Consider the following 25,066-nt stretch of genomic DNA (forward strand, 5'->3'; position numbering starts at 1 on the left):
GCCCGCCCCCCACGGGCCGCCGCTGGCCCTGCGCGCACTCCCTTCACCGGAGGAAACTTTGCGCGGCCCCCTCCTCCCCACCAGCCCTCCGGGTCCGCCGGGCTCACTCCGAACCGGGTCGGAACCGCGAACTGTTTCGCATGCCATCCCGTTACCGTGGCAACACCATCCGGCGGCGGCGGTCCAATCGGAGCCCACGGCCTCTCCGGGGCCGTTCCCAAGGTGAGACCCTGGCGGGCGGACGGGCGCGCGGAGGCCGGGGAGGGGGCGGCCGGGCCCCGCTCGCTCGCTGACGCCCCGGCGGCACGGCCTGCGCGGCGCGGCGGCCCCCGCCAGGCGGTCCGGAGAGCGGCAGCCGGGCGGACCGGGCTCGGCTCCGGTGCCAGGGGCGGGGACGCGGGTGACGTGAGCCGGGCGGGCGGGCGGAGTTGGGACCCGCTCCGGGAGGCGGGGACGCGCGGAGGGAGGCGGCTCTGCGGCGGGCGCGGTGGGCGCGGGCGGCGGGGCCCGGGATCCCCCCGCCTCCTCCTCCTCCTCGGCGCCGCGCCGCCGCCGCGCGCCCCGCGCCCCGCGCTCCACGCGCCCTCGCCCCGCGCCTCCGCGCCCGCCTCCCCCTCCCTCCGCGGCGGCCGTCTGCAGGGCGAGCGCTCAGACGGAGCCCCGCCAACTTGAGCTGCGCCTTCCGCCCCGGAGCCCTGCCACCGAGCACCCCGACCCGGCGGGCGCGGACCGGACCCGGCGCCCCGCCTCTCCCGTCCCCGGACCCCGCCGGCCCCGGGCGCGAGGCTCCCACCGGAGGCGAGAGACGCGCTCCTCCGGCCCCGCCGCGCCCCCCCACCCCCCGGGCCGGCCGCCCGGTTCCCTCGGGCCTCGCCGCCGTCCCCGCCGGGCTCTCCCAGAGGCGCCGCCGCCGGCCCGCGCCCCGGGGAGGATGTGCGCCCCCGCGGGCCGCCCCGCCTGAGCCATGCGCCCCCGCGGCGGCGGCGCGCCGGCCGGCATGGAGCCCCGCGCGGCCGCGCTCTGACCGCTGCGCCCGCGGCCGGCGGCGGCGGACCGAGCAGACCCGGCGCCGCGGGACGGAGCGAGCGGAGCGGAGCCGCGCGGATGGCCGGGGCGAGCGCGGTCTGAGCGCCGCTCGCGGAACGTGACCATGTGGATCCAGCAGCTCCTCGGACTCAGGTGAGCGGCCCGGGGCGCGGGGCCCGGGGGTGCGTGGGTGCCGGCCGGGCGGAGGGGCCTTCCGCGGGGACCCTCCCCGCCCCCCGAGAGAGGCCACGGGTGCCCGGGGAGCCAGGTGGGAGCCCCGGTCCGGAGCTCGGAGCTCAGCGTCCCGCAGGGAGCGGCCGGCTCTCCCGGGGGCTCCGGGCGCCCGGGGTCCGGGCAGGGGCGCGGGCGGCCGGCGGCTCCGCCACGCAGTGTCCGGGCCGCCCTGTGCCTCCTCCCGGGCCCCCGGCGCGGCCCCGGGCGCGGGGCGCGGCGGGCCAGGGACCCAGGGCGGGGGCCGGGCGGCCGGGAAAGGGAGGGAGAGAGCTGGGCGGGCGGAGTTGGAGGAAAGCAAAACAAAACCGCCTCTGCGCCCAGCTCTCCGCCTCCGGGCTCCGGGCGGAGCGGCCTCCGGGCTCCCAGCTGCCTCTCCAGCTGCGGGCGGGTGACCTCGGGCGGCGGAGCGCACAGCTGGCGGGCAGCTGGGGCCGGAGCCGCGGGGGATCCGGGGGCGCGCGGTCCTCCCTGCCCCCATCCGCCCCCTGAGCCGCCCGGGGCGAGCCCTGGGGCCGGCCTGTGCCCGGGACTCCGGGGCGAGCTGGGAGGACTGGGAGCCTGGAGCCCGCGGCGGGGGGTGCGTTGAGAGACCCCTTTCCTTTCCGCAAACTTTGCCGCCTGCGGGGTCGCCCGGGCGTCGGCCTCTGCCTCCGGCGCGCAAGGCGCAGCTCTGCACAGCGATCCCTTCGCGGGGAAGGCGCCCCCGGGCCGTCACCCTCTCGCTGGGGGCCCCTGGGAGCTGGTGCGTGTGGGTCCCAGGTCGCGGGGAGAGCGGGGAGGACGGAGGTGGAGGCGGAGGGCGCCCAGTGCGGTTCCCAGTCCGGCCGCTGGGATGCACTGCGCTCCCGCGCTGGGGAGGGCGAGGAGCCGAGCCCCGCCGGCTGCCCAGCCGCCCCCACAGCCGCCACCGGCCAGAGCGGGGGGAGTGAGCCCCAGGGAGGACCCGGACGCGTCCTGGTTTTGAGAAACCAGAAGAGGACGGAGCTCGCCAACCGTTTTCCGGCTCCCCGCGTGGAGGAGACGATGCTCCGTCCTGTCCCGGGTCACGGCTGCTGACAGCAGCGATGCAAACTGTCAAACGCTGTCATTGGCCTTTTTCTGGAAAGCAGCGTTCCTCCCGCAGGAGCCTGGCTTGTCTGCTCTGCCATCTGGGCGTTGAGAGGTTAACGGTGAGGCGCCGGCGTTGGCATTGGCTCGGCCTGGACCTCGGTGTGTGCTCGGACTAGATAAGGCTCTGGACGCCGACAGCACGGAGCGGAGGCTTTGTGGGTGACCCAGCCAGGCACCTCGCCCTCTGCCTCCGGGTCTCAGCCAGAACCAGGGCCCGGGGAAGGATCTGGGGGTCCCCGTCGGACGCTGAGCCCCTCTGGAGCCTCGGCCCCGGCCCCTGAGGACCGCCTGCCGGCCAGCTACCGGCACAGACATGTTTGTTTTAATCTGTGACACGGTGCCAGGCGGAGAGAGCCGTGTGTCGGTGAGGGAGAGCAGAGTCGCTGCGCGGAGGGCCGCTCTGTGGCTCAGGCTCCCCGGCCGGCCCTGCAGCCTCCCCAGCGGGCGCCGCCCCGGCTTTGCCTTAGGGAACAGTCCTGTGGGGGACGCGGAAGTTTGACCTTTTGTTTCCTCCCTGCGCACGGGGTTTTCTGGAATTGGGTCCGGGAGGACACGCTGTCACCTGTTTGGGAGCTGACCGGCCAGAGCGCTGTCATGTGGGAGCTGGCCCCCCCCCCCCCCCCCCCGGGGTCTGCGGCTCTGCCTACCGCCTGGGCTGGGCTGCAGGCGGGGGGCCTCCCGTGGGCCAGGCCCGGCCTGGCTGTGACAGGCCCCCGGAGCCTGCGCCTGAGCCAGAGGCAGAGCTCAGAGGCAGAGCCACCCGTGGGCCCTGAGCGAGGGGCGCTCCTGCTGGTTTCCGAGACGCAGCCGGGCTCAGTGCTGCGCGGCTTGGAGTGGAGCCTGCGGAGCCTCTCCCTAGACGGACGGGCTTTTCAAGCTGCTTCTTGCGCCTTTGGGGGCGGTTGTAGCAAAGCCCTCAAGGTCTCTCCCTTCATGCACAGGGACGCTGGCGTCTCCCGGGACTGCCCAGAGCGGCTGCCCTGGATGGAGCCCCTCCGTGAGCGCCAGGGGCATGGGGAGGGGGCGGGGGGCAGTGGAGTTAGGCGGCGGGGTGGGGGGCGGGCGGGGGGAGGGTGTGAGGGGGGCTTCTGAGCTGCAGACCTCCAGGCGCTGCTCTGCCAGGGCTCCTCACCCGAGGTTTGACAGCCGTCCTCAGGAGTTCAGTGGCAGCCGAAGTCACGGCTCCTTCCCGCCCGGCCCCTCGGAGCGGCTGTCTGTCCTCCTCCCGCAGGTCCCTGGCCCCTCCTCTCGGGGAGGCCCCGGGGGTGGGGGGTGGGGGTGGCCGTGGTAGGGGGTGTGTGACAACATTCTCTCTTGCTCTTTTCCTTCTGGGACACTTCGCAGCTGCCGAGCACGCGGACCCGGTGAGCCTGGCCGCGGGGCCCGTGGCCACTGTCTCCGGCCTGGAGAGGCCCGGGGCGGGGGCTGAGCGGGGCCTCGGAGGGCGGGACCGGGGACGCCGTCCGTCCCCAGGCAGCCCTCCCGGAGACTCCTGCCCGCCGGCCGCTGCTCTTTCCAAACGGGTCGCAGCGGAGCCCGGGGAGCGTGGAGGCTGTGGCTCTGAGCGGGGACGGGGATGCTGGGACGAGTCGCCATTTCAGGAGGCAGCTCAGGTCCGCCCACCACGTGGCGCCCCCTTCCCCGCCCACCCAGCCCACCGGGACCCTCGTCCTGGCGGAGGAGGGTGGCAGCTCCTGCCCATTTACCTGAATCACCGGCCTCCTTCCTCCTGGGCCTCCAGTCCGTGAGGACGCCTTGGGAGGGAGCAGGACCGGCCGCTTCGGGCCTCCCCGCCTCCTCTGGGCCCGGACAGGGAGGGGCCTGCTCTCCCCGCACTTCCTGCCTCCTGGCCGGGCACTGGGATGGTGGTGGGGATGGTGGTGGGAGCGGCAGCACCCAGCCCGGGCCTCGGAGTGCCCATCCACGGACCCGGGCACCAGCAGGGCGTTGGCAGGAGTGGGCTGGGTGCATGTCCGAGCCCCGGATCCCCTTGGGCTCTTTGCGGGCAGACTCAGGGCACCCGGAGCACGGTGCAGTGGGCGAAGGCCAGACCCCGGCCGACCCATGGGCACCGCCCTGTCCCCACCCCCCCTCCGGGTGGCTGCTGGACCGGTTACGTAAGAGGCGCCTGCCTCCCTGCACGTGCCCGCGGCCGGCAAAGGGCGACAAGTCAGTGGAGACGAAGCTGATGCAAAGCTGAGCCGGAAGCCAAATATATCCCTGATCTAGATCGCATGCTGCAAGGCCGGCTCGCGAGGTTTCTCCTGCCGCTGCCTGCCAGCCAGCCGGGTGCGGGCAGACGCAGGGCCTGGGAGCGCCAGGCTCTGGACTCGCCCCTCCGAGCCCCTTCCAGGAACCGGAGCCGCACGGGCGTCAGGGCCGCCCGCTGCGTTACGTAACTCAGAGGGACTCTCCGTTCATAGAAAGTCAGAGGCGGCGGCCATCAGAGCCCGGGCCCTCGCCGACGAGGGAGGGGGCGGCTGGCTCCCCAGGGTCCATCCACATCCCGGCTGGGTCACACCTGCCCCTGGGGGGCCTGGCTGCTCGCTCTCTGTACCCCAATCACCCGCCTGGGACCAGGCTGCTGCAATGCCAGCCAGAGCCCGCTTCCAAACAGTGCGAGGAGGGCTGAGTCCCCTGCCCCCCAGGGAGGGCGGGGGGGGGGGAGGGCGGAGAGGGGGAGGGCGGGGAGAGGGCAGGCAGCTGTGCTGGGCTCAGGCTCTCTCTCTTTGGAAAGCTCCTCAAGACCTTGCCAGTTTGGCTCAGTGGATAGAGCGTCGGCTTGCAGACCGAAGGGTCCCGGGTTTGATTCCGGTCAAGGGCACATGCCTGGGTTGCAGGCTCCTCCCCAGCCAGGGCCCTGGTCAGGGTGGGTGCAGGAGGCAGCCAATGGATGTGTCTCACTCCCATCCGTGTTTCTCTCTGTTTCTCTCTGTTTCTCTCTCTCCCTTCCACTCTCTCTAAAACCAATGAAACATATCCTCAGGGGAGGATTCACACACAAAACAAAGAAGAAAGGAAAACAAAGGGAGCGCTTTCTGCCGGAGACAGGCGGAGCCCCCTTCCCCCCCTTCCCCGTGGGGTCTCCCTAGTTGGCGTTGTCTCTACTGACCCGAGAGCCAGCCGGAGTGGGGCTGACCTGTCAGCAGGACGGCCCTGTGGCTGGGCCTACGGGGCGGGGGAGGGGCTCAGGCTGGCGTTTGCATTTCTGCTGAACTCCGGCACTCAGCAAGGTGTCCCCTCCTCCTGTCCCCTCCCGCCCCGACAAAGGCGGGCGGCAGCCACGCTGGGCCCATCTTGCTGTGGCCTCCCCGGCCCCCAGCCCTCTGTCTGCCAGTCCCGTGCCCCCACTAGGACTCCTGCCAATTTTCGCTCTGTCTCGGGGGCCGGCCACGGGGGGCCGTCCTGCCAGGCCGCTGCCTCTCTGCCCGCCCACCGTCCCAGCCCGCAGTGGGCAGCCACCTGGGCGGTGTGGCTGTGGAGGGAAGCCAGGCTGGGGCCTCGCAGCTGGCAGCGTGTCTTGGGGGGTGAGGGGTGCCCTGGGGATCCGAGGGTGGGCTCCTGCTTTGGGGGGGGAGGAACCTGGTCCTGGGGGGGAGGGGGCGGTGTCTCATTCTTCACCGCCGCCTGTGAGCAGTGGCCGGTGCGGAGTGGACACCCAGGAGAGGTCATGGGTGAGGACGTGTCCATGTGGCACGGGGCGCTGGCTCTCTCAGGCCTCGTCCTTGGGGTCCCTCCTCCCTGACCTCCCACTGGACCTGGGGAAGCAGTGCCAGCCGCGGATGGTCTTACGTGGAGGCCCTGCTGTGACTCCAGCGGATACATCCCTTCGGCCGGGCTTCCCGGAGCTCACAGCCCCGCCGGAGAGACGTGCCTTTGGCCCGAGGACGGGGTTGTGCCCGGAATGCAGACACGTTCGGGGAAGATGACGCCCTTGAACTCCGGCAGTCATTATTGGTTCACCCAGGGTTCTGGTCGGTCTGTGACCCCGTGGGAGGGCGGTGGGGGATGGGGAGGAAGGTGAGAAACTGCCCCGATGGCTGCTCCTGCTCATTCCCCCCACCGTCCATTCAGGCCAGTCCTTGCTGCCCGTGGCGCCCCACCCTGAGCCATGCGGGTCCAGAAATGGGCGGGTTTCTGTCCCTGGGGAGGGGCAGTGTGTGTGTGTGTGTGTGTGGGGGGGGTGGAAACACTGGATCCACATGGAGACCGCACCGTCCAGGAGGAAGAGGGCACGGGCCACATTTGTATTTTGAGAAATGTCAGCAGGCACAGTGACAGAAATAACAAACTGAAACCAGCTTCAATGAGGCACTCTCTTTAACCCCTCGGGTACCAGTGTATCACTTCCACGTGTGTCCGTGTGAGATGGCGTTAATGGGGACAAGTCCATGCTCTCAGCCTGGGCTCGCCTGAGTCAGGAGTGTGACTCAGGTGGTTCTGCCAGTTTTGAGGATGCCAAAGCAGGGCATTTTCACTGCTTTCTGGGGTCCCGGCTGTGGGCTGCACCCCGGGGGCTCCAGGGCCGTGGGCTCGCCTGCCCTGTGGCCATGCCCCGTGGGCACTCAGGGGGAAGAGCAGCCACTGGAGGAACCCCGGCCACCACCCTTGTTGCTATGGCTGCGCTGCTCTGTCGGCTCGGGGTCCGAGAGGTCAGCCTGGCCACAGCCCCTCCAATTCAACACTGGGGTCGCCCAGAGCCGGGGTGTGGCCCGAGCCAGAACAGTGAGTGGGTGGGGGGGCCGCTGCCTTCTTGGGCCCACGTCCTACAGGGGGGGCACCCCCCCCTCAGGGCTGCAGGACGTGCTGTGGGGACCTGAGGCGAGTGCAGAGCCTCGCACCTGTGGCACCGGCGTCGGAGGCCGGCCAGGGCGGAGCCAGACCAGCCGGTGCCCGGGCAGGGCGGGCAGGGCCCTGGGGGGAGTGTGTCCGGGTGTCCTCGCTCCCAGGGGAGCCACCTGGGGGGTCCCCGTGGCCCCGTGAGCACGTTCTCTGACGGCGTGAGGGCGGGGCCTTCCGTGCCCTGGCACCCGCACCTGTCACCACGCTGGCCCCCCGCCACCTTGGCCGCCGGGGGCAGGAGGGACTGAGTCACCGGGGCCACGTTTGAATGAAAATTTAGGAACATTGTTCCCGAGTTAGGGGTGTGTGTGTGTGTGTGTGTGTGTGTGTGGTGGGGAGGACAGTGGGGTGTGTGCTGGTGTGGGGATGTGGGGATGTCTGCTGGGCAGTGGGGTGTCACCTGGGTGGTCGCCTGGACCCCTTTTCATCCTGCAGATTAGCGTAAAGAGTGTGGACGGCGGGATAATCCCGTGATGTGGGTGTGGTATGTACAGGTATTGTGGGTGTGGGTGTGTGTGCTGGGGAATGTGTGTGTGTGTGTGTGTGTGTGTGTGACATGGGTGTGGTATGTGCAGGTATAATGGGTGTGGGTTTGTCTGCTGGGGAGTGTGTGTGTGTGTGTGACATGGGTGTGGTATGTACAGGTATTGTGGGTGTGGGTGTGTCTGCTGGGGAGTGTGTGTGTGTGATAAGGGTGTGTGACAGGTATGGTGTGTGCGGTGTGGTGGGTGTGGGTGTGCAGATGACTGTGTGTGTGTGTGTGTGTATGTATGCGTGAATGTGTGACATGGTTGTGGAGTGTGCTGTGTGGTGGGAGTGGGTGTGTCTGCTGGGGAGTGTGTGTGTGTGTGTGTGTGTGTGTGTGTGTGTGTGACGTGGGTGTGTGACATGGGTGTGGAGTGTACGGTGTGGTGGGGGGTGTGGGTGTGTGGATGACTCTGTGTGTGTGTGTGTGTGTGTGTGTGTGTGTGTGTGACAGGGCTGTGGTGGGGGTGTGGGTGTGCAGGTGACTGTGTGTGTGTGTGACGGGGTGTGGTGGGGGTGTGGGTGTGCGGATGACTGTGTCGGGAGTCTGGGGCCGGCTGTGTCCGGGCTGCCCCTCCGGTGAAGAGGGCGGAGGGAACACCTTCTCCCGCGGAGGAGACGGCGGTGCTCACGGGAGAGGGAGTGGCCACCGCAGACCCGGTGGCGGGCGGTGCAGGGGCACCTGCTCGGACGGGCTGACGGGCAGCTTTTCCTGCCACACAGACATGGGGGGGAGATGAGGGGATGTGAGGGCCAGCCTGCCCAACAACAGCACTCCCCCCCCCCCCCCCCCCCAGCCTCTGCACAGCCCCGGAGCCCGCGGGAGCGCTCCGGGAGGGGGGCGGGATCGCCGGGGGCCCCCTTCCTCCGGGATCACAGTGTGCGGACAGCGGGGTGACCCGGGGTGTGTGCGTCCGCCTCCATCCGGGGAGAACTCGGAGCAGAGAGAGCTCCCGGCGACCTCGGCGGAATCCGGCCATGAGCTCGGACTTCAAGGAGCGGGTCCGCCCTCAGACTCTGACGTTCAAACCCAGGGGGTGTGCAGGCAGCTGGATGGCCGGTCACGTGGCTTCTTGGGGCCAAACCCATCGGTGCACCTTCCTCACATGGGCCCGTGGGGGCTGTGGGGGAGGTTCTGGTGAACGAGGGCGGGGGTCAGTCACGCACCAGCGGCTTCGGGAGGCCCTGAGGGCGGGCCGATGTCCCAGCCCCTGTAGGGCGCGCTCGCTGCTTCCTGGGTTCCTGCCTCAGGCTGGGGGCAGCGGAGATGGGAGGGGGTTCTCGCACCCAGACAGGGCTGGGGAGAGAACGAACTCTCTCAGGTCGCTTGTGAGCAGATATCACCCCGATAGCAAAGCCATGCAAAGACAGCCCAGGAAAAGGAGACTGGAAAGCAATACTGTTTGTGAAAATGGATCCCTCCCCCCCACAAAAAAAATCTATAACAATAAAGGCATAATATGCAAATTAGACCGGACAGCTGGCCGTCCTTCCGGAAGAAGCCGGGGCTGCCAGCGTTGAGGCAGCCGCGCTGCGGTGAGGGCCAAGCCTCTTGCACGAATTTCGTGCACCGGGCCTCTCGTCCTTAATAAAATATTAGCAAATACAGCCCGGCTGCAAAGAGAAGTACATGCCATGGATGCAAGGATGGCTCAATCTTTGAAAATCCACCAGTGCCGTCTGTCCTATGAAAAGGCTGAAGAAGAAAAGCCACAGGAGTGTGTGCACGTGACAGAGTCAGCACCCGTTTGGGATAAGAACTCTCCGGAATGCCGGGATGGAAGGGCGCTCACTCACCGTGAGGAAGGACATCCTCGAAGGCCGCCGGCTGACGTCACACTTCCTGCTGAGACGCCCGAAGCTCCCCCCGCGGCCAGGGGGGCGTGGAGGATGTCCACTCTCCCCCGTTGTCCGCCATCGCGCTGGGATTCCGGCCAGGGTGACATGGAAGGAAAGCAGGTAAAGGAGTCCCAGAGAAGAAGGAAGAGAGCTGTCAGCATCTCTGTATTTGCGGATGCAGACAGATGATACGATTTTCTACACGGAAAACCTCATGTAATCTATAAGAAAACCCCAGAACTGCCTGGCTGGCGGGGCTCAGTGGGTGAGCATCTGCCTGTGAACCAGGGGGTCTTGGTTGGGTCTCCGCAGGGCACGTGCCTGGGTTGCAGGCGTGCGGGAGGCGGCCGGCCCATGACTCTCTCCCTCTCTGAAATCAATACAAATATATTAAAAACAAAACAAACCTACAAAAACCCATGACCTGGCTGGTTTGGCTTAGTGGTTGGAACATCAGCCCTCTGACTGAAGGGTTTGATTCTGGTCAAGGTTGTGTATCTCCGTTGTAGGCTTGATACCCTGCCCTGGGTAGGGTGCATGCAGGAAGCAACCAATAGCTGTGTCTCTCTCACATGGATGCTTCTGTCTCTCTGTCTCTCCCCCTCCCTTCCACTCTCTCTAAAAATCAACGGAACAATAGCCTCAGGTGCGGATTAACCAAAAACTCCGGCTGATACTTTCTAGTTCTCCGTGGGAGATCAGCACTGGCTTCTTTTTGGGTGTGTGGCCTCGGTGGGGACCCTGGAGCTGGATGTAACAGCAGTCAGGGGATGTGCCGATGGGGGCGGGTAAAACGATGGCTTTCTGGAACGTGTTGGCGGCGGCGGCTCTGCCCCAGTTTTGAGGATGCGAAACAGCCACACGCGTCCCGCGGAGCCGGGTGCTGGGAGCCGCCTTCGGTGACAGTAACGGACGGCCGGTGTGTGCTTACCGGCAGGAAGCGCCGTCCGGTCCGCACAAACCAGGTCAGCCCGAGGCAGAGCGGCCTTTCTGGGGCCGCCCCGCCCCCGCCCGGCACGTGGCACGTGGTGCTGGGGAGGCTCCGGGACCGAGCCGGGGCGGCAGCCAAGCACAGACGCTGTGGCTCCGGTTCCAGCTCGTGAGCAGGGCTGGGGGGCTGGGGGTGAGACAGAATGCCAGTCTGTGCTGTGCTGTCTCCTTTCAGGCTGTACGAGGAAAGTGCGTGTGCACGTGTGTCTGTACCCATGTGCATTCACGTGTGTCTGCGTGTGCACCCATGTACGTGTCTCTGTGTGCATGCATATCTGTATGTGCATCCATGTGTGCACATGTGTGAGTCTGTGTGTATGTGTGTGTTGTGTGGGAGCACCGCGTACACACATGCTGTGTCAATGCTACTGAGTGGCACGCAGGGGAGCTGTGTGTTGGAAGGGACTCTGGGCATCTGAGAGCCGATGAATAGACCCATCCCTTCTTTCTCCTTCCTCCCCGCCAGCGGGGGGCCCCGGAGCCACCAGGCCTCCCACAGCCCGGCTCAGCGCTCAGTGCCCAGCCATGCCTCTTCCTCCCGCCCATCCTCTGGTCCTCAGGGAGCCCTGCACGGCCATGTTGTTCTCTCATGTTTCAGAGGAGGACACTGAGGCTCAGAGAGGTTAAGCGATTTGTCCAAGGTCACACAGCGAGCTACCCGGAGGGCTGGGCCTGAACCCCTTTCATGGACTGCGAGGTCCAGGCACACGGTTTTCACCGCTTCTTATGGCTCCTGACTTTTATGTAAAGTTTGCTTCTCACTTCCTCAATTACACACTGCCCTTTGGGGGGGAAAAACACAAATAAAATAAATCAAAGACTCGCTGGCCCTGCTGCTGTGAGGTCAGGTGAGCACCCTGCGGGCCTGGCCCTTGCGGCCAGCGGCCCTGCGATCAGAGGTCCCCCAGGCCCCTGGGTTCTGAGTCGGAGGGGGGCGTCCAAAGGGGGTCGGCCAAGGGGAAGGTTGTTTTGCAGCGAGAATGAGCTCGGCGTCACGCAGGGGGAGAGCAGCTGTGACACAGATACAGTCATTCAATCCCGTTAATAATTAAAAATAAACACGCTAATTCCGGGAGGCCCTCCCGGGAGCGCTCTGGAATGGAACTGTGGGAGTGAATGAACGGTCACATGAGAGAGCCAGGTCACGTGTCTTAGAATTCCGGGGGAGAGGGCTGCCCACCGTGTGTGTGAGAGTGTGTGTGTGTGTACCTGTGTGCGTGTGCCTGTGCGTGAGTGTGCCTGTGTGTGTGCCTGTGTGTGCATGCCTGTGTGTGTCTATGGAGGTATAATTCATCTCCTGGAACAGTCACCGTTACGTGTCCAGTTCAGTGATGCTCAGAGACTCTGCCGAGCGTACCGCCGTGACTGGTCCAGATTTAGGACACCCGCCCCCCTCTCCCCTCGTGTGACTAACAGTCCGTCCCTTTCTGCCTCCGCCTCCAGGGCCGCGCCTCCGTTTTGTCTCAGACGTGCTGTCCGGGTCCTTAGCTCCGCCCGCTGCCAGCTTTGCTGTCTCGTTGGCCTCACTGCGCGAGCTGCCCCCCGAGAGTGTCTGTGCCCAGCAGGTCCCTGCCCCCCGAGACGCCCCCTTTCTGGATCTAGCCCAGCCCTCCCCTCCGTGCCTGCTGGGGTCGGGGCCAGTTCTCCTTTGAGGTGCGGACGGCGATGATGCTGTGAGCACCGCGGGCTCACGATCCCCTGCCGCCTGGTGCCGGCAGCCACAGCCCTGGACTCCAGCTGCGGGGTCGGGAGAGGCCGGGTGTGGTTAGCCTGGCGGGAAGCTCAAGGGGACCGGGCCCCTCCTCCGGTTTGGACGTCCTTCACGCTGAAGAGAAGGGCTGGTCCACGCGACCCTTGTTCACTGTCCACTCGTCAGCGGTCAGTGTCTGTGGAGTGTCACATGGTCTCGCGTGGCCCTTGTCTTGAGAGTGAATGCGGTTACGTGGTTCCCGCTCTGCCCGGGCTCGGAGGTCCTGGGAGCCCTGGGCTCCGTGGGGGGCTGCTCCTCACTGGCCCGGGCTAGCCTAGAAGAGGATTTGTGTATTGATCTCACAGAGGAAGGGAGAGGCGAGAGAGAGACATCGATGATGGGCGAGAATCGCTGACCGGCTGCCTCCTGCACGCCCTCACTGGGGATGGAGCCGTCGGTCAGGCCTGTGCCCCGACGGGGAATCGCACTGTGACCTCTCAGTTACTAGGTCGACGCTCACCCCTGAGTCCCCCCGGCCAGACATCTGGTTGTTTCCTTCCCGGGGGACAGGGTGCCACTTTGGGGACGCCCCCTTCCCGGAGCAGAGGGTGCTGGGCCTCCTTGTAGAGGGGCCGTGCGGGCGGGGAGCCTGGGGCGGGCGGGGAGCCCTGGGCGGCCGCACAGGAAGCTCTCCCGGAGGGAGGCGGATGCTCAGCTGCACGCCTTGTTCCCGCGGGGCCTCTCCCCGAGGGAGCGGGGCCCTGAGGACCCCGACTCCACCCTTCTGAGCCGGGCCCGAAGGAAGCCCCGTGGGGAGGAGCTCGGAGCTGGCGGTCGGCGGCCGTGGCTGCCTGTCCGGTGTCACTCAGAGCTCGGGGGAAGCTGGCCCGGGACCACAGGGGCCAGCGCACCCCCTTCCTTCTGTCCCTCCTGCACCTGCTCCTCCTCAGACCCCCTCCCCCAGTCTGACCCTCCTGCCTCTCCCTAGAGAACCCCTCCCCCCCATGCTGGTCTCCTGCCCATGTGACACATTTATGTCTGTTAAGAGCCTGCAGCCCAGCATCGCCGTGGAACTTTCTAGAAGAAGCGGGAGACTCAGGGGCCTTGGTTTTCCCTCCGAGAATGCAGGAGGCCCTGGTCCCTTATCCATGCGTGGTCTCAGCGTGTGCATAGAGCTAGAGCCCTCCACAGGGGCGGGAGGACTGGCACTGTGTGTGTGTGTGTGTGTGTGTGTGTGTGCGCGCGCGCGTGCACACACACACGTGTTGTGGGGAGGGGTGTCACACCTCAGTGCACTTGAAACCAATTAATAAATGTGTGTTCCTTTATCCATCATCTGTCAAGCAGCTCAAAAACTTTAATTAAGAAACTCTCCCCACAGCCCTCCCAGGTCAGGAAGTGTCGTCAGCCTATTTCACAGATGGGTAAACTGAGGCAGAGCAGGGTACAGCAATTAGTCTGAGGTGGTGCAGAGTCAGCACAGGGCGTGGGGCCTCCCGGAGGAGCATGGGCAGCTGTGGCCGCTCCGCCATCCGGCCCTGTCCTGGGGGAGGGGGGCACCCACACAGCGCGGCGCCTTGGCTCTGTGGTCCTTGGCCAGGGTCCCACCCGGCACCGTGGCCAGGCCTCTTGGGGCCCTGCCTACCCTCTGTTACCCCTCGCTGCTTCCTGTGACGGGCGGGAGGCCCTGGCAGGCCGCACCCGGGCTCAGAGGCCCTCCCGGCCAAGGCCAAGGCCAAGGGCAAGGCCAAGGGCAAGGCCAAGGCCTCCGCGGGCTAAACCCTTTGCTGCTGAGTGCTTTGTGCCAGGGGCTGGGCTCTCCTCACTGTTGTTGGGGGAGGCGGTGGGGGGTGTCACCAAAGCCCCCTGTGTGCCCGAGGCATTCTGGGAAGAAGCGCTGGAAGGTGGCGATGGCTCTCCGTGAATCAGCCGCGGTCCGGGCCCAGAGAGGTGACCATACGCAGCAGCCTCAGCGCCCACCGCGTGTCCTGCGGGACCGGGCGCCGGGCTGGAGGGAAGCGCTGTGGGCCTGGCTCTGCAGCCTGTGTGGGGCCACCAGCCTGTGGCCACCCCCACCGCCTCCTCCCTGGCGTGGGGGACTCGCCACCTCCGATCCGGTCCCCGCTGTCCTCGCTGTGCCCCGTGGGCCCCGTGGGCCCGGCTGCCTCCCGCCGTCCTGGTCCCTGCGCTGCAGCCACACCCTCTGGCTCCTCAGCCTCCAGGCCTGGCTCCTTCCTCCCTCCCTCCCCCCTCCCCCCTCCAGTTCCAAAAACAGACCATTCGCGAAGGGAGTGAAAGCTGAGTTCATTTACGACAAATCCGAACTTGGCAAAGGTTTCCGAAAGCGGCCGCTGCCTCGCAGAGGGTCCGGCCTCACCGCCTCTGAGACCGTGCGGTGCAGCCGGCCAGACGGGGGCTGAGCCCGGCCTGGCCCCCGGGCCCGATGTCCTCTCTGCCCCCTCCCCTCCCCGCAGAGACAGCGAGGCCAGCCCTGTCCTGTCCGAGGGACTCGCCCTCAGATCACCGCCATGGTGGAGAGAGGAGGGCGAGGCCTCGGAGCTCCAGGCCGGGGAGCTCGGGATGCTCACCAGGGCGCCGCTCCCCTGGGGGCTGGGGCTGAGGGCGGGACATGGGCTCACCGTCCCTGCTCATTGGACGCCCAGGCTTCGGGCTGACGCAGTGCCACAGGGGCTGGGCCACGGAAGGAGCCGGAGGGTCCGGCCTCCAGGCGCTGGGACGCATTTGGTGCTGAACTTGCCAAGAGCAGGGACAGCCCAGCGGTGCCGCCTAAGGAGGCAGAGACGGTCACACGGATACTGGATGCTGCTCCCGCTGGACGTGGGGAGAGGCGTGGCTGCCCCAGCCCCGGGGGAGGGGCGAGAAGGAGGAGGCTTCTCCAGCTGGCACAGGTTGTGGTCTGGGCATTTGTACCCTTAAGCACCCAGGCTGTTTGGGACCGACCTCTGTGCCCGGTTCCCCGTGACAGGGCGGCGGCCCTGTGGGCTGGCTCGTCCGCACCCAGTCCTGCTGAGCTTCCAGAAGTCCCCAGGGCGGGGTCAAAGGTGACCGTGGAGATCTGACCCACGCCCCTGACATTCCTCCCGTCCACTGGCAGAGACGACCAGCAGCCACGCAGAGAACATTCCAGAAGCAGGAACGTCTGCCTGGAGGGCCCCCGTGCCCAGGATTTTTCGGGGCTCGTGTGCTCTTGCCCCCACAGCCCGCGTGTCCCCGGCCGTCCTATCTGAGGGGCCTCCCCGAGACCCCGCTCACCCCTCCTGGCTGGGAAGGCACGGGGACCCTCCCAGGGGCCTGGAGCCCCTCTGGTTGCTTTCGCTGAATCAGAGGCTCCAGAGAGCGGGCTCCTGTGGGTCCCAGCCCCCCACATGCCCGGCACGTTCCCACGGGGGGCACGGGGGCCGGGGCGGAGCCTGGGGACACCGGGAGCTCTTTGTCCACCCAGGAGGGAGGAGGCCCTGAGGGTCAGGAGGGCCAGGGCCCGGGAGCTGAGTGAGAAGGAGGCGGCTTCTTGGACGGGCCCAGCGCACGCTGGCACGGTGACGGGAGGCCCCGTGGCCGAGCGGGACGCGGTGGGCAGGAGCCACAGGGCCTGGGGCCGCTCAGGTGAGAGGGCCCTGCCACTGCAGGAGGAGTCGCGTGCATGAGCCGCCGGGCTGGGTGGGAGTTTCCCGCCAGTTGAGTGACAGGTGGCAGAGGTGGCAGGAGGTGGCAGAGCGGACACCCCAGGAGACATCGAGACGGGTGAGGGGGGTTGTGGTCCGGGCACGTTCCCGCATGCTGCTGGGATTCACAGCTTTTTGTAGGAAATGAATTGTTCACACAGTGGAGGCCCGACGGGGCCTGGCCAGCAGCTCTGCTGTCACCCCCCCCACCCACCCCCCCTTGGCCCTCCTGCTGTGTCAGGCAGGGGACAGAGAGGGGCTTAGGGGGGAGGGAAGGACTTAAAATAACAACATGCCTCACCATCATGGCTCAGGGGTTGAGCATCGACCTAAGAGCATCGACCAGGAGGTCACCATTGGATTCCGGGTCAGGGCACAGGCCTGGGTTGCGGGCTCCATCCCCAGTGGGGGGCGTGCATGAGGCGGCCGATCATTGATTCCTCTCATCATTGATATTTCTGTCTCTCTCTTCCTCTCCCCTCCTCTCTGACATGAATAAAAATATATTTTTAAAACTATGTAAGACAACAATAACTAACACGTGAGACCAGAGCTTGCGGCATGGTGGGCGTGACACGCGTGGGCGTGACGTGTGGTGGGCGTGAACCTCGGGGTGCAGGCCTCTGAGGGCCGGCCGGTGGATACCCGTGGGCGTGGAGGTTTGCCTCATAAGGAGAGACCAGCTCACTAACGCTCTGCATGCAAATTGCTTGAAATGCCAAAAACACACACAGGTGTATGCGTGAGCGTGCGTTCGGGTCACGGAGAGCCGGCGGCTAAATATATCCGGTAAATGAGGAGAGCGAGCTGCTTTTCTCTGTCCGCGGCCGTCCGGACGCTCGCGGCGGGCTCCAATTGGAGTGCTGATTTACCCATTTTTACAGGAAATATAAATAGCACACGGTGGGGAGAGCTCGCTATTCACACGCGTAGTGTGTGTTCTCCCCGTCGGAGGTGGGGAGCAGCCAGGGGTGGGTGGGCGGCGGATCCAGCCTCTCCACGGAGCAGATGGAGGCACCTGCTTCTGGTAGGGGCAGCTCTGCCAGCATGCCACGGGCCCTGCCTTCCTCTGGCGCCAGGGGCCATGCCGAGTGACTGCTCCCTCCCGACTCGTCCCTGGGGCCCGGAATCCAGTGGGTTCTTCGGGATCCAGGTGAGGGAGAAGGTGCATTTGTGAGTCCTTTATAACAGTGTCTTGTACTAATTAATCTGTACCACTTAATGCTAATTAATCTGGCCTGTTTCAGTGGATGAGCAGTGTTTGTATTAGTTAGCTATGGCTGTGTAACAAATGGCCACAAACTCAGTGGCTTCGAACAACACACATTTGTTGCCTTATATTTTCTGTGGGTTGGGAGCCTGGGCCTAGCTGAACTGGGTACAGTGCAAGCTACAACCTGAGTGTCCGCTGGGCTGCGGTCTCATCTGAGGCTGGACCGGGGAAGGGCCCCCTGTTGAGGTTGTGGCTGCTCCAGAACACAGTTCCTTGGAGGCTGCCTGGCCGAGGACTCGGTTCCTGCTGGCTGCCTCACCCTGTGTCCCTCTCCAAATGATAGCTTACACCGTGACAACTTGCCTCTTCAAAGCCAGGCACAGAGAGAGTCCCTAACAAGGTGGATGTTAGAATCCTATGTAACACTAGAGGCCCGGTGCACAACATTCGTGCATTGGAGGGTGAGGTTCCTCAGACTGGCCTGCACCCTTTAACAGTCTGGAAGCCTTCAGGGGATGTCTGACTGACGGCTTAGGCCCACTCCCTGTGCGGGCAGGAGAGGCTTCCCCCACTGCTGCTGCACTCACAGGGGCTGAGCTATGCTACTGCATTAAGAGTGTGCCCCCTGGTGGTCAGTGTGCATCATAGCAACAGGTTGTTCAGTCGTTCGGTCAATTTGCATATTACACTTTGATGAGTATCGATTACCCTGGAAGTGAGTCCCCCCTCGGCTGTTTTCTGTTTTCAGAAGTGAGTCTGGTTCCAACTGCCTCCAGGAGAGTGCCTAGAGGAGGCGAAACACTGGGAGGCAGGGGCCATTGACTGCCCATCTCTGTGGTCAATGGCTCTGTCTGGGGGTTCCTAATACAGCCTAACCTCGGTTCTCGAACTCAGTTTGTGCCTGAAGGTTGTTTGACACGGAGACGGAGTCACTTTTTCTCACAGAAATAATGCAGCCCATCGCTGACACCAGAGACCAGTGGTTGGCAAACTGCGGCTCGCAAGCCACATGCGGCTCTTTGGCCCCTTGAGTGTGGCTCTTCCACAAAATACCATGTGTAGGCAGGCACATACAGTGAGATTGAAACTTCGTGGCCCATGCGCAGAAGTCGGTTTTCGGCTTTTAAAAGAAATTTCAATTGTTGTACTGTTGATATTTGGCTCTGTGGACTAATGAGTTTGCCGACCACTGTCCTAGGCTGTGGTGCCAACATGCCATGGGTTGGCAACACATCGCAGTCTTGGAGATGCTAAATGTGCAAGCAGCGAGCCTCTTAGAATCCACACACACACACACACACACACACACGTGTGCACAGACATGTACAGGGGCTGCCCATATGTATTCACCCTTTGAATCATTATAATTCCAGTGGGTTGCATCTGAAAAAAGAAAAAGAAGCATCAGTCGGGCTAGGAGCTGTGAAGGTGTGTATATACTTTGGGACACCCTGCATATCCCACATGTGCACACACATGAAGCATTGGTGTGTAAATAGGTAAACAGAGGTTCGGGCTGGCGCTCTAACCACTGAACAATACCATCCAGGGCCCCCATTCACCCTAATCGGCTCATGTGACGGGAGGTGGTGAGTCCCAGCGTCTGCGGCCGGCAGGGTGAGGCCAGGGGAGCCGATGGCCTTCGGTCTGGGCCAGGAGCCAGCGGCCTTCACCCCGAAGGGAATTCCGAGGCCAGAGAGACAGGTTCGCTGTGGCGGCACCACGCTGGCGCTCGGGCCAGGCGGCACCCTTCCGGGGTGTTCTTGTGGGGACGCGGGGCTGGGGGGAGCCGGAGGGGGCCATTTCCCGGCAGGATCACAGCGAAGTGTCTCTGCCCAGAGTGCCAGACGAGGCCCACCCACAGCCGGGGACACTCCGCTCCCCTCGGTCTCTGACTCCTGTGTTCCTCTCACCAGACTCTCACACACTGACCCAGTGTCCGGGCGCCCATGGCCCGGTCAGGTCCACACATACATTCCCCACCACAACATCACCCGTGGTCCAGGTGGCTTCACTGGAGGGCATTTTCCCCACTGAGATCTAGAGAGAGTGGGAGGGAGGGAAGGGAGGAAGGTGGGGTGAGAGAGAAACATGGATGTGAGAGAGACACATCCACTGGTTGCCTCCCGCATGTGCCCTACCGGTGCCAGGGATAAAACATGCAACCCAGGTACATGCCCTTGACTGGGAACCAAACCTGGGACCCATTGATGTTCGGGCTGGCGCTCTAACCACTGAACAATACCAGCCAGGGCCTCCATTCACCCTAATGCCATTTTCAAAGACCTATTTCCAGATGGGGTCACATTCTTAGACATGAATTTTGGGGGGCACTGTTCACCCCACTACACCCCCCTGTGCGAGTTCAAGGCTGGGAAGGAGGCGGGTCAGGGGTCATGGGTCATGGGTCAGTGGGCTTTGCGTCCCTTAGTCCCCGAGCAGAGGCCTCAGTGGTCCCCTGAGAACGGATGCCCATCGCAGGACTGGGCAGAGCGCCCTGCCCCTGGCCTGTCTCTGGCCACCACGCAGGCCCCTGCCATCCAGTTTGACGGGACGCCGGCAGGGCCGGCTGCGGGCGGGGGCGTGGCGCCGTGGCTCTGGTGCAGGAAGCTCTATATTTAGACACGGAAGGTCGTTCCCACCCCGGGAGGGAGGACGGGCTCGGGGGCGGCCACGCGGGCGCTCAGACCAGGCGGCATCCTCCAGAGTGTTTTTATGGGCCGAGGGGAGCGAAGTGGGCCATTTCTCTGCAGGATTACAGCCATGTAACCTGCGCGATATACGAGCTACACAATGGGCCTTTGACGCGAGAATCGGGGCGGATTTGGAAATACGGCGAAGGTAAACTTCTGAGCCGGCCCCGCTGGAGACGGTGTTTCCCGGGCCCGCGGCCGGCTGGGAGCCGGAGGGGGCGCGGACCCACATCAGAGACAGGTGCAGCCTTTGTGCTCCGCCAGCCAGACACGCACAGAACGCCTCTGTCCCGCGGACAGACGCCGAGTGTGGTGCGGGCGCCTGGCTGAAACGCCCACTGTCACCCGCCCCTGAATGCCGCTCTGTTCGGCCGGTGCTCGGAGGCCATGTTTCCAGCCGTACGGGCCGCGGGGCGGGGGTCACCGGGCCACGCTGGCAGCGGCCCGTCTGCAGCCACACCAGCGGCGGAGGGCAGGCATCTGGGCATGGCCAGGCGCCGGCCACACCCTGCCTGGGGCCGTCGTCTGGGAGGGAGGCCCAGGAGGAGCCGTCAGGGAGGGAGGGCCCAGGAGAGGGTCTGGGGGGTGGGACCAGCCGGCTGTTTGGGATCTGGGGGTCTGGCCTGAGGCAGGGCTGGGGTCCTCCCCCCAGGCCTTTCTGCTCCCCCCAAGATGCCAGCTGGGCAGAGGGCCAAGCTTAGACGGGACAGCAGGTCAGTTCTCTCTCTGGTTCCGACAAAGCCCCAGGCTCCATGGTTGGGGGGGACGGGGGAGGCCAGGCCTCTGGACAGGGTGGGTCCTGAGCGTGTGGCTTTCACAGAGGACGTGCAGGCCGCGTGCTCGGCTCTGACAGCCCCGGGGGGAGGACTGTCGGCCATCTGTGACCTTGGGCAGGGGAGCCGGTCTCTGGCTCCGTGTCCCACCTGCAGGACTGAGGGATGGGGCAGCCGTGGGTGGCGGTGTCTCAGGCTGCCGGTTTCAGGCGCTGCTCTGAGCGCTGTGGTCTGTCCTCAGCCACCCTGCGGTCGTCCCATTTCACAGATGGGGAAACTGAGGCCCAGGCCCTGGGAGCCCAGCCGGCTGCGTGCAGGCTCCGACCGCATCGCCTGCCCGAGTCCCAGCTCTGAGGGAGCGGTCAGAGTCAGATGGCCCGGATGCGGATCTGGACTCTGAGCGGCTGTGTGACCTTGGTGCACCGATCGCCCTCTCTGAGCTCATTCCCACCATCTGTAGGATAATAACCCGTCCCGGGGGTGGGGGAGTGTTAAACTGAGGAATGCAGTAAGGCGCCTTCCACGGTTCCCGTCTGTGCCCTGCAGGGAGGTCAGCCATGTTCCCCGCCCCCAGAGCTGGGTGCCCCGCAGGCCCTGGGCCGCTAGTGGGACCAGAGTCCCAGGCCCGCTGTCCAGGGGGCTGAGTCGGGGTGGCCCTGAGACCTTGCCTCTCTCCCAGTTCCAGGTGAGGCTGGTGCGGGGACCCCTGAGAGCCTGTGGGCGGCCCACTCCCTTCCAGGGGGCCGTCTGTGACCTGGATGTGACCTCACAGGCCTGGCGATGCAGAGACGGGACGTGCCCTTAGGGCTGGGAGGGGTGCCTGCCGCGGCGCCTCCGGGGCCTGTGCCCAGATCGGGCCTCAGAGCTTGGAAAATGCCCCGTGGCCTCACCCAGCGGCCATAAGTTGTCACCTGCCTTTCCTTGCATCTGTTCTGTAGCTGTTTGAGGTCACTGCCCGAGGGCCGGCTCCCAGTGGGGACCCCAGCAATCTCTCATCTCTCCTGCTTCTCAGACACCCCCTCCCCCGACCCCCGGGATCCTGGGCTGGGCAGGTGCTGGCAGGCACCTGGGTCCCATCACTGGCTCGCAGGAGGGCACCCGCCCATTGCACAGGTGGGAATGCTGAGGCTCCGGCACGTCGACTTGTCGGGGGGCGGCTGGTACAGGCAGAGCGGGCGGCGATGGGCGGAGGTAGGACTGGGGGATCCGGTGAGCTCGCCCCCGGGCCTCCCTGGAGAGCCGCCCCTCCTCCCTCGCACCGCGAGGCCCGCAGCACCCTCCCAGCGTGGAGTCTGGTCAGCAGGCGGCTGTCCTCTGCCTCTGTCACCTCAGGTCATCCCGGCAGGAGGACGGAGCCAGCATGAGGCCGACCTCCTGCTGCGGAGCCTGCGCTCTTAGCGGCTGCTGTGGCCGGAGTGATAATGGCCGGGAAAAGCGTCCGGTGGCTGTGTGTGTGTGTGTGTGTGTGTGTGTGTGACAGCCACCCTCGTGTGTGTGTGTGTGTGTGTGTGTGTGTGTGTGTGACAGCCACCCTCGTGTGTGTGTGTGTGTGTGTGTGTGACAGCCACCCTCGTGTGTGTGTGTGTGTGTGTATGTGTGTGTGTGAGAGAGAGAGAGACAGCCATCCTCGTGTGTGTGTGTGTGTGTGTGTGAGAGAGAGACAGCCATCGTGTGTGTGTGTGTGTGTGTGTGTGTGTGAGAGAGAGACAGCCATCCTCGTGTGTGTGTGTGTGTGTGTGTGACAGCCACCCTCGTGTGTGTGTGTGTGTGTGAGAGAGACAGCCACCCTCATGTGTGTGCGTGTGTGTATGTGACAGCCACCCTCATGTGTGTGCGTGTGTGTGTGTGTGTGAGAGAGAGAGAGAGAGAGAGAGAGAGAGAGAGAGAGAGAGAGAGAGACAGCCACCCTCCCAGGCACAGAGGCTAGGGCGTGACCGTCCAGAACCAGGAGCTGTGAACGCTCCGGGCCCACCCGCCGGGACGAGGGCCAGCGCCCACCATGCCTTTCCTGGTGCTCGATCCCATGTTCTCATCTGGTCGGGGTTCTAACATTTCAGGGCTTTTCTATGCTTGTTGAACGGATTCTGGAGAGAGAGAGGCAGATGTGGGCCTTGGAAGTATTTGAGGAAGACGCCAACATGACGGGTCCGCCAGACTCGCCGGGCGCTCAGGCCTGGGGTCCGAGGGGCTGTCCTGGAGGCGGGGGGCGGGGGGGGAAGGCTGGGGCCTCTCCCGTCACTCTCCTGTGGGCTCCTGGCGGGCCCGCACACAGCTCTGTTCCGTGGAGTGTTCCCAGACCACAGAGCAGGGACGGGCGCCCACGGGAAGAGAGACACACGCGGCCTCTCCCTCCTGGAGGAGGTTCAGAGACAATTACCCACAAACCAGCTCAGCGCCTGGTGTCCATTCAGCTGATTAAGGCGGTCGCAGTGTCTTCGTTGCCGGAGGGCGGCCCGGTGAACCACGAAGCCAGCAATTTACACGCAAGACGCCTGCTTTCTGAGCGGATGGGGCCAGTGCCCGCCACGGCCGGACCCCGGGCGCAGGCTCACACCCCGGCGCAAGGCGGGGCGTCTGACAGGGTTTGCCCATAGCGGGTGGGTACCAGGCCCTCCCGTGCCGTGGCCCCAGGGGCAGCGCGGGGGCAGCACGGGGGAGAGGTCACCAGGATCGCACGCCGCCCTCTCCCCCAGGCCCTCTTGCAGGAGGTGCCTGCCCGTGCCCGCCACCCGGCTCACCGATAAGCCACAGAGCCGGGCACGGAGCACCGGGGCAGTGGGGGCCGAGAGCAGGTCTGCACCTGCTTCCCTCTCACTGCGTGCACCTCTCCCCAGTCTTCGGGTGAGGAAACTGAGGCACGGGGAGTCGGGGGGACCCTCCTTCATCAGGTGGTTCTGGGGACTGACCAAGCTCCTCAAAGTAAGAGCCCAGCCCCGGGAGAGGCGGTGCTCAGAGACTATCGGGGTTTCCTGATACCCCCAGAGGATGAATGCTGGGGGCCCCCACCGCCTGCCTGCTTCGAGGCCCTCCCCCAATGCCCTTGGGTCTCCCGGAGTGGGCCCCACAAATAAAGCCCAGCGTTCCTTCTGCTCTTCCCAGCTCCCCTCCTGCTAAACGTCTCCTGGGCATTCCGTGCCCGTCACCTCCTCCTCCCAGCAGCCCTCCAGGCTCTCGCAGGCAGAGCCGAATGAGTCCACTCCGGCCGATGACTGCCCGCCCCTGGGCATTGGTCAGCGGAAGCGCCTGTTTCCCCCGTGGCCTGCTGGCCCCCACTCGTCCCTTCTCCCCAGGAAGGATGGCAGAGCCCGCGGGAGCCGGGAGCCGGGAGCCAGGCCCCGCGTGGTGCTCTGGGCCGGAGCGGGCGGGGTCTCGTCTCCTCATTCCCGGATCCGGCCCCATCACCGCCCTGGCTAATGGTGGCGGAGTAATTGGATACAAATAAAAATTAAGAGGCGCGGTTAACATCGGTGTTAAAGCGTAATTAATATTAGATCGCGGTTAAGCTGAGCAAGTGCCCACCCCGGCTGCGGTTCCGTGGTCTGTGCGCCGCCCCTCCCCCGCCACAGCCCCGGAGGCCGGCGGCAGGTCCCTCTGCCGTTGTGTGTGGAGCCTTCGGGGCTGCCAGGATGCAGGGCGCGCTGGCCCGCGGTGGAGGGGTGCCAGCGGGTCACGGGGTCACGGCGGAGCTGGTGGCGGTGGATTCTGAGCTTCGGAGGAAACCCTCTGGGGCCTGGGGGTAGGATGGTGGGGGTCGGGCAGTCATGGAGGGCTGCCAGGCGGTGGTGTGGGGAGGGACAGGAGGGCTTCCCGGGTGTGAAGCTGCGGACAGGAGCCCCAGCTCCCATGGTGGCTCTGGCCTTTCTTTCCCCGACCAGAGTGCCCGCCCGGGCGCAGGCTCCAGGGCTTCAGAGCGGGGGAGGGAGTCCAGCCCGGTCAGCAGGGACTTTCACCAGAGGAGAGGGAGCCTCGTCCCGACGTGGGGGAGGGGAGCAGGTAGAAGAGGGGAGCCTGGTTCCTAAGTGGGGGTGGGGGTGGGGGTGGGGGTGGGGGTGGGGAGGGGAGCAGGTAGAAGAGGGGAGCCTGGTTCCTAAGTGGGGGTGGGGGTGGGGTGGGGAGGGGAGTAGTAGAAGAGGGGGAGCCTGGTTCCTAAGTGGGGGTGGGGGTGGGGTGGGGAGGGGAGTAGTAGAAGAGGGGGAGCCTGGTTCCTAAGTGGGGGTGTGGGTGGGGGAGGGGAGTAGGTAGAGGAGGGGGACAGACAGGGGAGGGGGCCCAGCACGGGCTGCAGGGCGCTCCTCTCGAGCTGCTCCTGTCTCCAGGTGAGCCTCTGGGCCTAGATCTGGGGACGGGATGAGGTCTCTGCAAGTGTGTGTGTGTGTGTGTGTGTGTGTGCATGTGTGGGTACATGTGCACATGTATGTGTATGTGTGCCTGTAGGTGCCCATGCGTGT

At 65.4% G+C, this 25,066-nt stretch overlaps 1 protein-coding gene across 3 annotated transcripts in view; it reads left to right on the plus strand.

Moving 5' to 3' along the window:
• AJAP1 (adherens junctions associated protein 1) overlaps positions 1 to 25,066 on the plus strand; it is a 66,319-nt gene that overhangs the window by 1,093 nt on the left and 40,160 nt on the right. Inside the window, exon 2 of one of the 3 annotated variants that reach the window (XM_084873237.1) lies at positions 85 to 1,179. In XM_084873237.1, coding sequence (XP_084729363.1) covers positions 1,151 to 1,179 — 29 coding nt within the window. In that variant the 5' untranslated portion in view covers positions 85 to 1,150. Of the gene's footprint in view, positions 1,180 to 19,300; positions 19,994 to 25,066 lie in introns of those variants that run through there. The other 2 variants (XM_084873236.1, XM_084873238.1) reach the window with 2 other exon arrangements.

Source organism: Pipistrellus hanaki (assembly GCF_964339955.1).
Source record: "Pipistrellus hanaki genome assembly, chromosome: 2".
Taxonomy (NCBI): Eukaryota; Metazoa; Chordata; class Mammalia; order Chiroptera; family Vespertilionidae; genus Pipistrellus; species Pipistrellus hanaki.